Source organism: Saimiri boliviensis, chromosome 6, assembly GCF_048565385.1.
Source record: "Saimiri boliviensis isolate mSaiBol1 chromosome 6, mSaiBol1.pri, whole genome shotgun sequence".
In the NCBI taxonomy this organism is placed as follows: Eukaryota; Metazoa; Chordata; class Mammalia; order Primates; family Cebidae; genus Saimiri; species Saimiri boliviensis.
The window spans coordinates 59,980,332-59,994,871 of NC_133454.1; the positions used below are offsets into that span (position 1 = coordinate 59,980,332).

The 14,540-nt window shown below is 41.5% G+C and overlaps 1 protein-coding gene and 1 pseudogene across 2 annotated transcripts in view; one reads left to right on the top strand and one right to left on the bottom strand.

Moving 5' to 3' along the window:
• SIAE (sialic acid acetylesterase) overlaps positions 1–14,540 on the bottom strand; it is a 37,487-nt gene that overhangs the window by 9,892 nt on the left and 13,055 nt on the right. For both annotated transcript variants that reach the window (XM_010334406.3, XM_003923558.4), the window contains exons 4-7: positions 9,460–9,598; positions 4,808–4,985; positions 2,940–3,049; positions 2,234–2,367 (exon numbers count right to left, since the gene is read on the bottom strand). In XM_010334406.3, the coding sequence (XP_010332708.2) occupies positions 2,234–2,367; positions 2,940–3,049; positions 4,808–4,985; positions 9,460–9,598 (561 nt within the window). The remainder of the gene's footprint in view (positions 1–2,233; positions 2,368–2,939; positions 3,050–4,807; positions 4,986–9,459; positions 9,599–14,540) is intronic.
• LOC120364875 (5S ribosomal RNA) lies at positions 8,519–8,637 on the top strand (annotated as a pseudogene).

Here is a 14,540-nt window from a genome sequence, read left to right on the forward strand (position 1 = left end):
AGGTCCAATATCGTGTTCAAAATCACACAGCTCAAGAAGTGTCAGAGCTAGCATTTGAATGCAGTTAGTCTAGCTCCGACTCAGTCTGAACCATTATGTTGTCATGTTGGGTATTTCCCTTTGGAGGGATATGGTTGTATTTCCAGGCTTCCACAAGTAACCAGAATGTTTGCGCTGGTGATAAGAAAGTTAAAGCCTGGAGCTTAAGGGACTTCCACTAAACTGTAAGGGGTAAGTACAAGGACCAGGTCTCTCTGTTGCTATATTTCTAGCACCTCACAAGATTCACAGCATATAATAAGCATTCAACACATACTTTTGATTTGAGTTGACTAAAGTCATACTCAAATCACCATGTGCACAGGCCAAGAGAGAAAAAAAGTACTTCCAGAGCCCACGTGTAGTTTCCACCAACAGTGATGCAGAACTGGTGACAGGAGCTGTTACTTTGAAAATAATGAGAAGAATCGTCTTATTTCAAAGTCAAAACAAATGCAGGAAAGAAGAAAATAATCATAAGGACATTTTAGGTAAAAAGAAGGTCTATACAAATTTTTTTTTTAAAGGTATAGTAAAATAGGACAAGGCAGAGGAGATGGGAGGATGGTAAGAAGAAGGCATCTGTCGGGCACGCGGAGGCAGGTCTCTGCAACTATGTATGTCCTATTTACACAGTAAATCCTCTCTCGTCATGTTGTAAGATAGGCATTGTTTTTAGATCACCTTACTTGTTAGATTTCCTATGTTCTAGAAAAACCAGAACTACCACCCTGCTAAAAAGTGTAGGCCATGTGAACAGATGGAGGCTAGGCAATTATGAACTTGGTCAAATGTTTATTCTTTTTATGCAAGGCTGAAAGCGGAATCTTTCTGACTAGTTATCTCTAATTAAATGTATGGTTTCAGATGGACACAGGGAGGAGAACATCACACAGCAGGGCCTGTCGGAGGGTGGGGGGCTAGGGGAGGGATAGCAGGGGGTTGGGGGATAGGGCAGGGATAGCATTAGGAGAAATACCTAATGTAGATGATGAGGTGATGGATGCAGCAAACCACCATGGCATGTGTAATACCTATGTAACAAACCTGCATGCTCTGCACATGTACCCCGAAGTATAATAATAATAATAGTAAATAAAATGAAATAAATGTATGGTTTCTCTTGCTATCTTCTTTCATTCACGTGTTAAGCTGCTATTTAATGAGTGCCAACCAGCTACATACGTACCAGGGATCTAAGTGTGACCCGGGAAAATATAGTCACATAGGAAACCTCATGCAAATAAAAAGGGGAAGCAGAGAGAAAGGAAGCATCTAATCCAGACTCTGGATAGTCACAGAAGGCTTCCTAAATAATACGTAGGCTGAAACTTAAAGATGATTAGAGTTAACTAGGAAAGTATGTGCAATGGCCTGGGAGTGAGAAAGCATGGTGCATTCCGGGGAGTGGACACCAAGTTGGGAAGGGGGTGGGAAAGTGGACATTCTTACAGACACTTGCTAAGAGTATAAGTTTATACAAATTCAGGAATTTCTACAGAGAAATCTGGGGACATGTTCAAAGCCTTATAAAGGTGTACCTTTTGACCTAGCAATTTCATTTCTGGGAATTTACCTTAGGGAAATAATCAAGCATATATGCAATGATTTAGCAACAAGGAAAATAAACATGGCAAAGCTTATTAAAGCAAACTTTTAAAACAACATAAATGCCCATCTATAGAGACCTAGTCAAATAAACTACAATATAACCATATTTCAGACTCTGCAATCATTACAAACTGCATTGAAAATTAATATTTATCGACAAGAAAAAAATGTTTACTACTTATCTCTAATTGAGATACTACTTTAAGAGAAAATGCAAGATATAGTAAAGATCTATTTCAAAAATGAATGAGCTTATTTCTGGGTTGTAAAATTATCAATGCTTTTAGCTTCTTTTTTGCTTATCTTTTTAATATTTCCTCAATGAAACTGTAATGCTTTTTTAATAATATTAGTTACTTATCAACATTTTTTCAAGATTTAATTCTCCTATCAGTGAACTAAGATGAAGTAAGTCTTACATTCAGTTCCTGATCAGTATGTTATGAGGACAAAAAAAAAACAGAATATGAACTCAGGAAAAACATCTAAATAGCACATCCTCATACCAACGCCCATAAACCTCTTCCTCTCCGCACAGGAACACGTACTGATATGGTCAGAGAAACCTTTGCCCACATCGTACCTGGACAAATCCAAATGGAAAAAGCTGCTCCGTCTGCCCCTGGGAACCATGGTGAAAGGTCTGGCGCCAGTCTTCAATGAGTGCAGGGAATGTGCAGTTGTACAGATCCGTGTTATAATTCATATTGGATTCCCCTAAAAACAGTCCAAATTGTAAGTGGAGTTTGGAGTGGACTGCAAATGGCCACACATTACTCTCCTCCCTCTATCCATGCCCTGAATTAGTGGTTCTTCCCACGGTCTCACTAGACTGGCCTTGTGACTTGTTCTGACCAATGGGGCATCGGCAAATGTGGTACAAGCAGAGGCTTGAAAAGCACTTCAGGTTTGGACTCTGCCCTCTCCTGATGACCCTGGAACCCTGAGACTATTATATAAATAATAAATGAGTCTACACTGGCTTGCTGAAGGATAAGAGGCCACCTCAGAACCATGTTACAACAGTCCCCAGATAACACATGGGAGGGAGAGGCCATCCTAGGTCATCCAGCCACCAGACAACCTGCCAGGTGGCCAAAGACACAAAAGAGGTCCCAGCAGGAATTAGCTGAAGCAGCCCAGACAGGAAAACTACCCTGCTAACCCACAGAACAGTGAGCTGAATAAAATTATAAAGTTATTGTTGCTTTAAGCCACTAAGTTCTAGGGTGCTGTTATACAGCAAACACTATTTGATACAATGGAGAAAGAGTACAATGAACACTTACCCTGGTACCATACCACCCCTTTCAGAGTCATTTTGCAGAGTGGATAGATCATGGCATTCCAGAGAACAGAGTGCTTCCTGGGACCAGTTACCATATCAGATGGAACTGATCTGAAATCATACCATGCACAAGTGTTACCAGAGAGCCAGTAATTGATCACAGAAGGGTCCCTAATTGGGCATCTATCCACTTTCACTTGTGGCAAACTTCTGACAAAAGCGACACAGAATTAAAATTGAATTGAGGCTGGGCATGGTGACTCATGCCTGTAACCCCAGCACTTTGGGAGGCTGAGGCAGTGGGTGGATCATGAGGTCAGGAGTTCAAGACCAGCCTGACCAATATAGTGAAACCCTGTCTCTATTAAAAACACAAAAAATTTAGCCAGGTGTGGTGGTGCACACCTGTAATCCAACCTACTCAGGAAGCTGAGGCAGGAGAATCTCTTGAACCAGGGAGGTGGAGGTTGCAGTGAGCCGAGATCATGCCACTGCACTCCGGCCTGGGGAAAAGAGTGAATCTCAGTCTCAAAAAAAAAAAAAAAAAAAAAAAAATTGAACTGAAACTCTTTCACTTGAAAACATATGAATAGTCTCTGAATTTTACCTCCAGGTTATTCCCAAAATAAGTGTATCCGTCAGCTTTTCCTGAGTCCAGAGTGGGTCATCCCAGTTTCCAGATAAGGTGATTAAAGTCACAGGGAAGGAGTGCTTTAATGTTGAGTATCTCACATGGGCAATACATTTATTTAACTTTTATTAAATAAACCTTTATTTAATGGACAGACATTTAGGTTGTTTTAAACTTTTTGCTTTTATAAGCAATGCCAGGATTATCTTCCTCACAGCTAAGTCACTGCATACATGCTAAACTATATCCATAAGATAAATTCCCAGAAATGAAACTGCTGTGTCAAAGGGCATCTTTTTTAAGGCTCTGAACACGTTCTCAAATTTCTCTGTAGATTACTTATATGAATGTATCCTGTAGCTGCTGCGTGTGAGAAGCCCACTTCCCCACACCCTCAGTGTTATCCCTTCCATCCCGAGAGATCTGGTCTAACGCTCCCTCCTACTCTTCTGCAGGCCATTCTTCCTGTTCCAAAGTTGAACATCTTCACTCCCCCACAGGCAAGTTTGTACCCAAACTATAGCAAGAGCTCAAGCCCATCCTCTTCCCACAGGTCTTCCCAGTGTGAATGAGACATGGTCCGTGAAAGCAGGTCACATACTGCTCATCTCTACATTGATGTTAGTATCGGGATTTATATTAACTAGCCCTTTCTCTCCCACGTATTCTTCCTGATCCAGCCTTTCCTAAGTGGGCGTTCATAGTCGGTATGCTGATACATTTCTCTGAGTACGTGTTTATAGCATTTGTTCTTCCTGTTGGCCTGTTTATTTTTCTAGGCAATACAGCACAATGCTGAGGTGCACAGACATTGAAGCCAGACTTGCCACTTACTAGTCATGCCCATGAACAAGTTACTCAATCTCTCTGAAACTTAGTGTCTTCATCCACAGTCTTTAATAGTATCTATACTTCAAAATATCAATATATAATATATTCATTATATTAATGCTTAATATAGATAAAGTGCTTAGCACAGTGTCTGCCACATAAAAAGCTTTCAATAACTACTAGCTATTACTATTATTAGGGAAAAAGATAAATTTTTTTACATGTTCTCAAATGATTGTGGTGGCGTGACAGGAAAACAATGCTTTCCCTGTGCTTGAATAAATCGCATACATTCAACACATACTGGGACATTCAACATATACTTAACTCCCCACAGAGAAACATGAACCTCTCTCTTACATAATTCCCTGGTAGGCTCTTTCTCAGACTGGAGAATGCTGTCTTACCCTTGTTTAGGGACTCCACAGGCTTTCAGTGACCGTCCAGATGACCAGGCTTCAATGGATGTCCCGCCCCAGCTAGAGGAGATCAGCCCGATGGGATACTGCAGAGTGTCATACAGGTAACGCCCAAAGAGCCAGCACACTGCTGACATATATGTGAAATTTCCATGGCCTAAGTTTTCTGTTCAGAGAAACGGTTAAAAAAAAAAAAAAAAAAAAGAGTCAGCGTGGTGGGCACATGCCTGTAATCCAAGCTAGTCAGGAGGTTGAGGCGGGAGAATCGCTTCAACTCAGGAAGTGGAGGTTGCAGTGAGCTGAGATTGTGCCACTGCACTCTGGCCTGGAGAAAAGAGCAAGACTCCATCTCAAAAAAAAAAAAAAAGGTGGATGGATATAAACTGCAGCTGCTAGGTGGGTCTAGGTGAGAAGGGTGAGCCGAGGTCATTCTTCTGTTCTTTTCTAAGACTTTTAAAAGTAGGATAAGATTGAGAGGCACAGAGAAGATACAGCATCAAGACCAATATGCCGGTCTGGACACTATCATCTCTTCCAAACCTTTCCTAAGGAGAATCTTTTCCAAGGGAGAAAACCGTAATCTTAGTGACAGTTCCCTTTTATCTGTCTTCATGTTTTTTCAGTTGCTCAAAATGCTTGTTCTCATAACAAGGAAAGAGCGCTCTCTGCCTGGGAGAGAGGCAGATATGATAGCGATTTTGCTCTCAGCCTGAGTATAAATAATTCAGTTACATAACACGGAAGTTAAAGCTCTCTGGCTAGGCAATAGGCTTCCCCATGCTTCCCATCACTTACAGATTCTGCAGACTCTTGGATAATAAATTATCTCCCTCAAATAGGTGAGAGGTGGGAAGGCCATCACGTCCCCATGCTACTCACTCTCTTCTATGTCTCCCCTCTTACTCAGCCACTCATTCCCACTTAGCTCTGTGGCAGGGAAAAAGCAAGCAGGGGGCAACTTAAGAAGAAATGTGTATTTTTTTTTCTCAGTGGCTTTATACCCAATTTTATAGCTATGGTAAAGAGGGTGGGCAGGGTGGCTCACACCTGTAATCCCAGCACTTTGGGAGGATGAGGCGGGTAGATCATCAGGAGTCAGGAGTTCGAGACCAGCCTGGCCAACATGATGAAACACCGTCTCTACTAAAAATACAAAAATTAGCTAGGCGTGGTGGTAGGCACCTGTAATCCCAGCTGGAGAGTTGCTTGAACCCAGGAGGTGGAAGTTTCAGTGAGCCAAGATGGTGCCACTGTACTCCAGCCTGGGCAAGAAAAGTAAAACTCGGTCTCAATAAATAAATAAATAAATAATAAAACCAAAATCAAAAAACAAAAATAAATAGCTATGGTAAAGAAAACATGAACAGATGATAAGTAATGGAAAATTTGGCCCAAAAGGAAAGGCAAAAGAAGCCAAAACTAGTGTTTAAATTCTCAGCACAGTCTAACTCATTCGTCCAGTTACACTGCCCAGTAACCAACAGAGGCAAGAGTGAGTAATTTCATGTGAGAGGAAAGCTGGTGAAGAGGGGAACATGCATATATACACAAGGACGGGATCAGTTCAGCCCAAGGTTTACTAATAAAGACGGACTATGGCTAAGTCACTGGCACTCCAACACTTGATAGAATAAGACAAGTATTTAGCTGAATAAAATATATGGCAAAAGATGGTAAGTGCCTCAAGAGGTACAACAAGTATTAAAAAGTTTTAACTCCAAGAAAGAATATCAAATGAGAGGCAGATCCTAAAAGGTCTGCTAAAGACTGACCTCCCCACCCCACACTGTGCTTCCACAATTGTCTGAGCATTGCTCCATTACTAGACTTTGCAATAACCCTCTGCTTAGTGTTTCCCTTAGCCCACTGTTAGCAGGGACTTCACCTGATTCACATCTGCATCCCCAGTGTCCAGGACACAATGGAGAGTCACTGTTTGCTGACTGGTGGAGGGTGGCTGTGCCTATCTGGTATAAAGGTGGTTTCACTGGCAGTAGATAGAGGGGAGTGGTAAACAGGATGGAAGAGAAGAGCTGGGGAAGTCTTAAACCACCAACAGGAGTTTAATAAACAGAGCTGGCACTTTAGGCTGAAGAAAAAATATATAAAAAGGCACACAGAATAGGAAATATTCTAAAAGTATTTGGCTGGAGCAGACATTACAAAAGAGAACAGTGGAAGATAAGACTGGAGGGGAGGTTGGAGCCACATCTTGGAGTTAAGAAAATGGAAAGCCACTTGGAAATGCTTGAGAACGAGAATGTGGAGGGTAGGCGAAATAACAGACCCAAAAGACATCCGCACACTCATCCCTGCAACCTATGGATGTGTTATCTCAGTGGCTAAAGACACTGTGTAGATGTGATAAAGGTTAAAAACCTGAGAGGTGGAGAGTGGCCTGGATTATCCAGGTGGATCCAATCTAATTACAAGAGCCCTTAAAATCAGAAAACCTTTCCCAGCAGCAGTGATGTGATGATAGAAGAGGTGGGAGGCCTGGCACAGTGGCTCATACCTGTAATCCCAGCACTTTGGGAGTCTTAGGCAGGCAGATCACTTGAGGCCAGGAGTTCGAGACCATCCTGGCCAACATGGTGAAACCCTGTCTCTACTAAAAATACAAATATTAGCTGGGTGCAATGGCACGCACCTATAATCCCAGCTACTTGGGAGGCTGAGGCAGAAGAATCACTTGAACCCAGGAGGTGGAGGTTGCAGTGAACCAAGATCATGCCACTGCACTCTAGCCTGGGGTGACAGAGTGAGATCCCGTCTCAAAAAAAAAAAGGAAGAAGAGGCAGGAGAGAATCTCAGTGTGGGAGAGATGGATCCTCTGTGCCCTTCCTAGGTATCTGCCTTGCCTCGCCTCTTTCAAGCTGCTACTGAAATGTTGCCTTTCTCAGTTGAGGCTTCCCTGGCTACTCTAACTTGCAAACCACTCTCCCATCCCAGCATCAACATTCCCTATTGCCCCCCTTCCCTGATATATTTGATTTATTTATTTTTGTTTCATTAGTACATATCACCCATTAACCTATCCTGTGATATCCATATTTATTCATTCCATTTCTGATTTCACAAAGTGAAAACAAATTCAGATAGCAAGGCATAATGCATTATCCAAATTTGATTAAGTCCTGAGTTTTGGATACCATGCAGTAAGAATTCATAGAGCAAAGGATTCGTCCAAAAATTTACCTGAATCCATTCAGTTCCTGAGCTCTTTTATAGGGAGAGTTTAGATAGTGTGAGACTGGATAGCATCAGATACATTGCCATAATTTACTAATTTTATGATTCACTTTCAGTATTTTCCTCACACTAGACTGTAAGCTCCATGAGGTCAGGCATTCTTGCCTGTTTTATTCACTACTATATCCCGCACACTTGGAATAGTGCTGAGCACACAACAGGCACTCAAATATTTGTTAGGTGAATTAATACTTTAAAATGTTGGAACATCTAAGCACCAAGGAAAGCATGCATAGGAAAAAAAGAAAAAGTCCAGGGAGAAACAGCGACCACATCTGAAAGAAGGGAATGAAGAAGCAAAGAAAAAGGGACAGAGAAGCCAGAGGAGGAGAACTAGGAAAGGAAAGCACCAGGCAAGCAAGGAGGAACATGTGGTTTCTAAAAGGGGTGGTCCACAGTGCCAAATGCAGCAGAGGTCTCTAGGTTTATCATTAGAAGAACAGTAGGGTCTACGGCCATATCACCCTGAACCCACCCAATCTTGTCTGATCTTGGAAGCTATGCAGGGCCAGGCCTGGTTAGTACTTGGATGGGAGACTGCCTGGGAATACCGGGTGCTGTAGGCTTTTTAAAAATAAAAATAGAAAAAGAAGAACAGGGGAAAAAAAAAAAAGAAGAAGAACAGAAAAAAAAAAAAAAAAAAAAAAGAGGAACTTCCAGGTGAACAAATTGTTGAGGTGGAAGCAGAAGCCAGGTAACAAAGGGCTGAAGAGTGAACACAAGGAAAGGCAGTGAAAAGCATGAAAACAGGAGATGTTCTAGAAAGGTTTAATAAAGCAAAAGAGAAAGATGAAGCATCTGAGAAGGGTGTTTGTGATGTTTACTATTGTTTTGTTTCATGCGAATAAAAGAAAGGCTAAGCTCAGAGAGCAGGGACTGTGTGTCTGTTTGGTCACTGCTTTGTCCCTGGGGCCTGGCACAGATTCTGACACTGAGCAGTCACGAAATGCTGAATGGACTGAGGGGGAAAACCACACCGCCTACGGGATTAAAGAAGGCTCTGAAGAAAGCAGAACCCAAATCAGAGTTAGCCCTGAAAAGAGACCAGTCAGTTGTCTAGAGACAAAGAAACAAGGGAAGAAAGAGAAGAGAATTTGGAGTGAAGGCACTGGTGAGAGATGCTGGCAGAGACCATGCCGAGGGGCCTCGATATTTTCACTGCAGGTGTTGATGGAAGAGTCATTTCCCACAGCAAGAGGGAAGATTTGTTGGTAGTCTTGGGAAGAAATCTGAAATAATCACCATCAGGAAGGATGAAGAATCATTAAGGAAGGAATAAAACACATCAGTAATAATAAACACAGATAAGAACCAAATTCAGTCTTATAAATTCCACTTAGGACACTAATCCATTATATAAGAGGCAGCGCGTTCAAGCCGTCACATACCTTCAGTGGGCTTAGACCACTGCAAGTCAACGGCAACGAGGTCCTCCAGCTCCTGCTCTGCTTGAATGGGGGAGACGGAGAAGATGCGGACAGACTGGTAGGCAGCCGTGTTCGACAACTCCCTTGTAGCATTTAATACCTGGAAAAGAAATTGAAACATCATTTAACCTAGTGGGTGGCAAACTAGCCTGACATCTCTTAGTAAACATCAATCCTCTGAGCTCCTGAGCCTTCAATACACTGAGATCAAATTCATAGCCAAAACCAATGGGTGGACTGAATCACCTTGATCCACTTTTACCAAAAGAGACCATAATGAATCATGTACCCAAAAAGGATAGGAATATAATGAAATCTGTGATCTTAAGGAGCAGGTCTATGTTAGACATGAGGAGCTGTGAAGTAGCTTAGGCTAAAAAGAATATTGCCCCGCACTCAGCACACTCTGATACCTTGAAGCTATTTCTACTCTGAAAAAGTATTTCATAACACAAAACCATGCCAATTAACTTCTTTTTAAAATAGGATGCTCTGTGGAACCAAAAAGGCCATGGGAAGGTAGATTTGTCTAATCCATATCACACAAGAGAAGCGTGCTCAGCACCTAAGAAATGACTGTTAAACTACTGAAACATACTGAAGTAAGTCTCAGTTATCCTTCAGATCTACAGGGTGTTGGTTCCAAGACCCCACCCCCACCACCCACACCCACCAAAACTCAGCATGCCAAAATCTGAGGATTCATGTCCCTTATGTAAAATGGCATATTTGTTTATAGCCTATAAACATCCTCCTATACTTTCAGTCATCTCTAGATTACTTACACCTAATGTAATGTAAATGCTATTTAATTGTTATACGTTGAGCGACCCTAATCTGAAAATCCAAAATCCAAAATGCCCCAAAATCCAAAATTTTTTGTGTGCCAACATGATGTCAACAAGTGGAAAATTCCACACATAAATACTTAACACAAATTTTGTTTCATGCACAAAGTTATTTTTAAATATGGTACAAAATTACCTTCAGGCTAAGTGCATAAGGTATATAGGAAACATAAATGAATTTCATGTTTAGACTCGGGTCCTGTCCTTAAGGTATCTCATTATTTCTATGCAAATATTGCAAAATCCAAAAAAATCCAAAATCTGAAACACTTCTCATCTCAAGTAACTTCAGATAAGGGATACTCGACCTGTATGTATTGTTTTTTCAATGTGTAGTATTTATTGTTGTATCGTCACTTTTAATTTTTATTCTTCAAATATTTTCCATCTGAAAATATTGAGGTCGGGTCTGCACATGTGGCACTGGTGGATACTTGAGGCTGACGGTACCCTCATCTTGGTCTTGGTAAATCACCAAAGAAGAGCAAGGGAGGCATGGAGACTGGAAAGATGGTGTTCAGGGTAACAGCTCGGAACAGTCCCAAGGAATTAAACAAAGAAAAGGGTCCATCCAGAGACAAATCATGTTTTCCCAAATCACTTTATTACACCTCATCAATTGTCAGGAGTATGAAAGGAGTGACTGAGAGTTTTTCTGGACGAGAATGTGGGTGCTACACCTAGTACCTTCTTTGTTAGTGCAGTGAAGCATCCTTCCTCTATGAGCTTATGCATAAGTGCTATTTCCTTTCATCCTGACATTTTAGTTATTTTATTCTAAAACAAATATATCAGAAATATTTTATTCTGCTTTTTAATTTGTGTGTTTCCTCTTGAGTCCTTTCTATCCCCCTGGACTGGCCCAGCTTCTCCCAAGACAAAGGACTAACAGGAGCTTCAGGAAGCCCAGTTACCACTTGCCTCAGGGAACAGGCGCTCCATCTGAGTCGGGGCCGCCACAGCGGCCAGAGGCACAGGAGGCCGGATACGTGTCATTGGCTGCTGGTCACAGAGTGTGCAGCTGGCTCGCTTTCTGCCCCCACCCACCACAGAGAACACAGCTGGCCCTCCAGCCACAGCGTAAGAGAAACTCTCAAGCAGCCAGGTGCCCCCATGGTGCATTTCACTGAAAGATGCTGCCCCTTGAATCGCTTTGGACTTGCCAAGGAGCCTGCAGCACCCAGTAAGATGACCAGATGGAAATGAGATGGCTCTTTTGGTCACAGTGGGAGCCACCACCTGAAATGCTCCCTTGGAAATGGCAGCTCTAGCGTGTCAGGGCTACTGGTCTTCCCATTTTCCAGACAGATTACACACGGTCTCAGGAAAATTCTGCAGGAAATCTATACCTGGCAGGTTTAATGTAAAGTAAACACGAAGGAGTAAGAACAGGCTAATGCACTCACAGTGTATCTGGCAGGGAAATTATTTTTCAGCAGCAAGTACCTGTAAAAAGCCTCCTCCTTTGGAATTCAGTTCTGCACTAAGCACTCGGGATTGTATGTTGCTTCCATGGAAACAGTGGATGAAACTGCTTTCATTCTCTCCACCCACACTAGCTTCCGCACTGACTGGGAACTCAAGTGCCTCATCGCAGTGAGACGCCAGCTTGGGAGGCAGTATGGGAGAACATGCTACGTGTCTTTTAGACCCGTTGCTAACACTGTAGAGTGCTGTGAGGCCAATAGAGTCAGAGCGGTTGGCATTCTCCTATATTGATACCAGCACACAGAACTGGATCCAAAACATTAGCTGGAAAACTTCCATTTTCAGACACATTTGCGTGTAATTTCAAGCCAAAACTTGAAAGCCACAGAGAGTGTCAGCAAAAATGGGGGTGGGGACCATTCCTTCTGTACCTGACAACGTCATGACAATTACTTCAGAAATTGGTATCCTTTCCCAATAACTAGGCCTTTTTGATGAAAGCATTTCCTCAGGGATATGGGCAGCAAAGTTAGGAATAAAGAGATTGCAGGAAGATTTTCATTTAAATGACACTTCGTTTCCCTGCTGATGAAAGGGGAAGCCTTACTCCATCTGCTGAGATCAGATTTCATCTCATCAAACACCTCAGTGTAATTATTTTTCTACCAAGTATTTAAATGAGGATGTAAATGAATACCAAGGTATTTGAAGTCATTAACGCCTCAGAGGCTGGGAGAGAGAACCTCTGCCTCTCTAGGGACTGGACCGTTCACCATCAAAGCAGCTGCTCACTGGTGTTCGTTTTGTAACCTTTATACCAAATTCTTGAATTAATGAAGACACGTCAAGAATCTATTTCCTCAGAGGATCTTAGCATGGGGTCTGCCTGTGGAAGCAAAGCATGTGTGTGAGTCTGTGTGTGCATACACACACAGTGAAGGACAGAAAATTTTCTTAAAAGAATTTGGAAATTCTGTATGTTATTTTACCTTCTACTATGGCACACTTCTAAAATTGAGGAGATAACTATAAAAAAAAAAAAGCCACCCTCCTAAGTCCTGTGAATCTTCTGTTGGAATGTGGTACCAGCCCTTCTCTTCTGGATCTTAATTTCTCTATTTGTAAAGAAGGAAGGTGGGGAGTCCTGAGATATTGGAAAATGGGTTTCCTGATGGATATTGGCCATCTTTTTCTGAGCATAACTAGAAATATCCAAGTCTTAAGACCTACCCTGACTTAGGAGGCGACAGATGAACATTTAGACTTCTCTCCATTTATAAACATCTCACTCAGCGTTATAAATAACACTCAATTTTAAAATTCCACTTTACCCTAACAACAAGATGGGCACGCAATCTGCCATTCCCTTGATTTGAATGTGAAGAGTGGTAGGTTATAGTGGAAATCTTACCTCCTCAGAAAAGTCACATGGAAGGAGGGAAGGAAAAAGATATGTGTGTGTGTGTGTGTGTGTGAGAGAGAGAGAGAGAGAGAGAGAGAGAGAGAGACAGAGAGAGAGACAGAGAGAGAGAGAGAGAGAGAGGTGTGTGTTGGGGTTTGTAGGAGGAAAGGAGCAAAAGGAATAAAGGGGAAGCCATGTAGAACATCATTTTAGTCAAAATATAAGGTTGCATAGGCTGTTAAGAGACTAGAACACTTGGCTTTTGGTACTGTCAGCACCTAAAATGTTATCTTGCAAACTAAGCATATGATTTAAACAAAAATAAAAATTAACACTTGGATGTTTCAGATGGAATTTTTTTCCTATTCCCCTATATCTCAGAGCTTGGAGCCCTAGCTTTATACAGAAGATGCTTAGGGGTAAATTCTAGGCAGGAAAAATATGTTTACTCTTAACAATCAAAATCTGATTTAACTTGACAGAAAACGGGATGGGATCCCCTGGCATAGACTGCTGTTGAGAAAATGACTATGTAGATACAAACATATCTGGTCCACGCCTTTCTGTGCAAACAGGGAACTGCAATTATAGCATTAAGAAAAGTACTGTTTCCCTTAATGAGTTAACAGCAATTCTGCTCTATACAAAACCATCTTTTCTATCAAGAAATAAAATTTCAATTTTGCCTCCACTCTCTTATGCTAAAAGATAGTCCAGTCAAAGTTCAGTGTAATAAACATTTCAATTCAAAAAGCCCAGCTTGTTCAACATGGCAAGACCCTATCTCTATAAAAAATAAAAAATTAGCTGAGCATGGTGGCTCACACCTATAATCCCAGCTACTCAGGAGGCTATGACAAAAGGATCCCTTGAGCCCAGGAGTTCTAGGCTGCAGTGAGCTATGATCACACCACTGCACTCCAGCCTGGGTAACAGAGAAGGACCTTATCTCTTTAAAAAAAAAAAAAAGTAGGGGGGCTTCCGTATATATAAATAAGACAGAAAGTAAGCATAAATAAAATGTTGATAAAGAAGACTTCGATGTAAGAATTTAAATTCTAAATCAGAAAACTAATGATGAAATGAAGTAGATATGTTCAGAGTAAGATCATTTTAGTATCATTATTTAGCAGTAGGCTACAGAAAAAAACCTAAGAAATAGAAGCAAAACAACAAATCATAGAGTACATGAATGTATGGAATTTCATAAATTTTTCAAAAAGAGATGAATTGAAATCATGGTCCAGTTGTACAGCGGTTTACATCTCAAATTTAATATTTCTCAAAGGAATGATTAAAAGGCAAGAAAATAGGCCCAGCATGGTAGCTCACACCTGTAATCCCAAGCACTTTGGGAGGCCGAG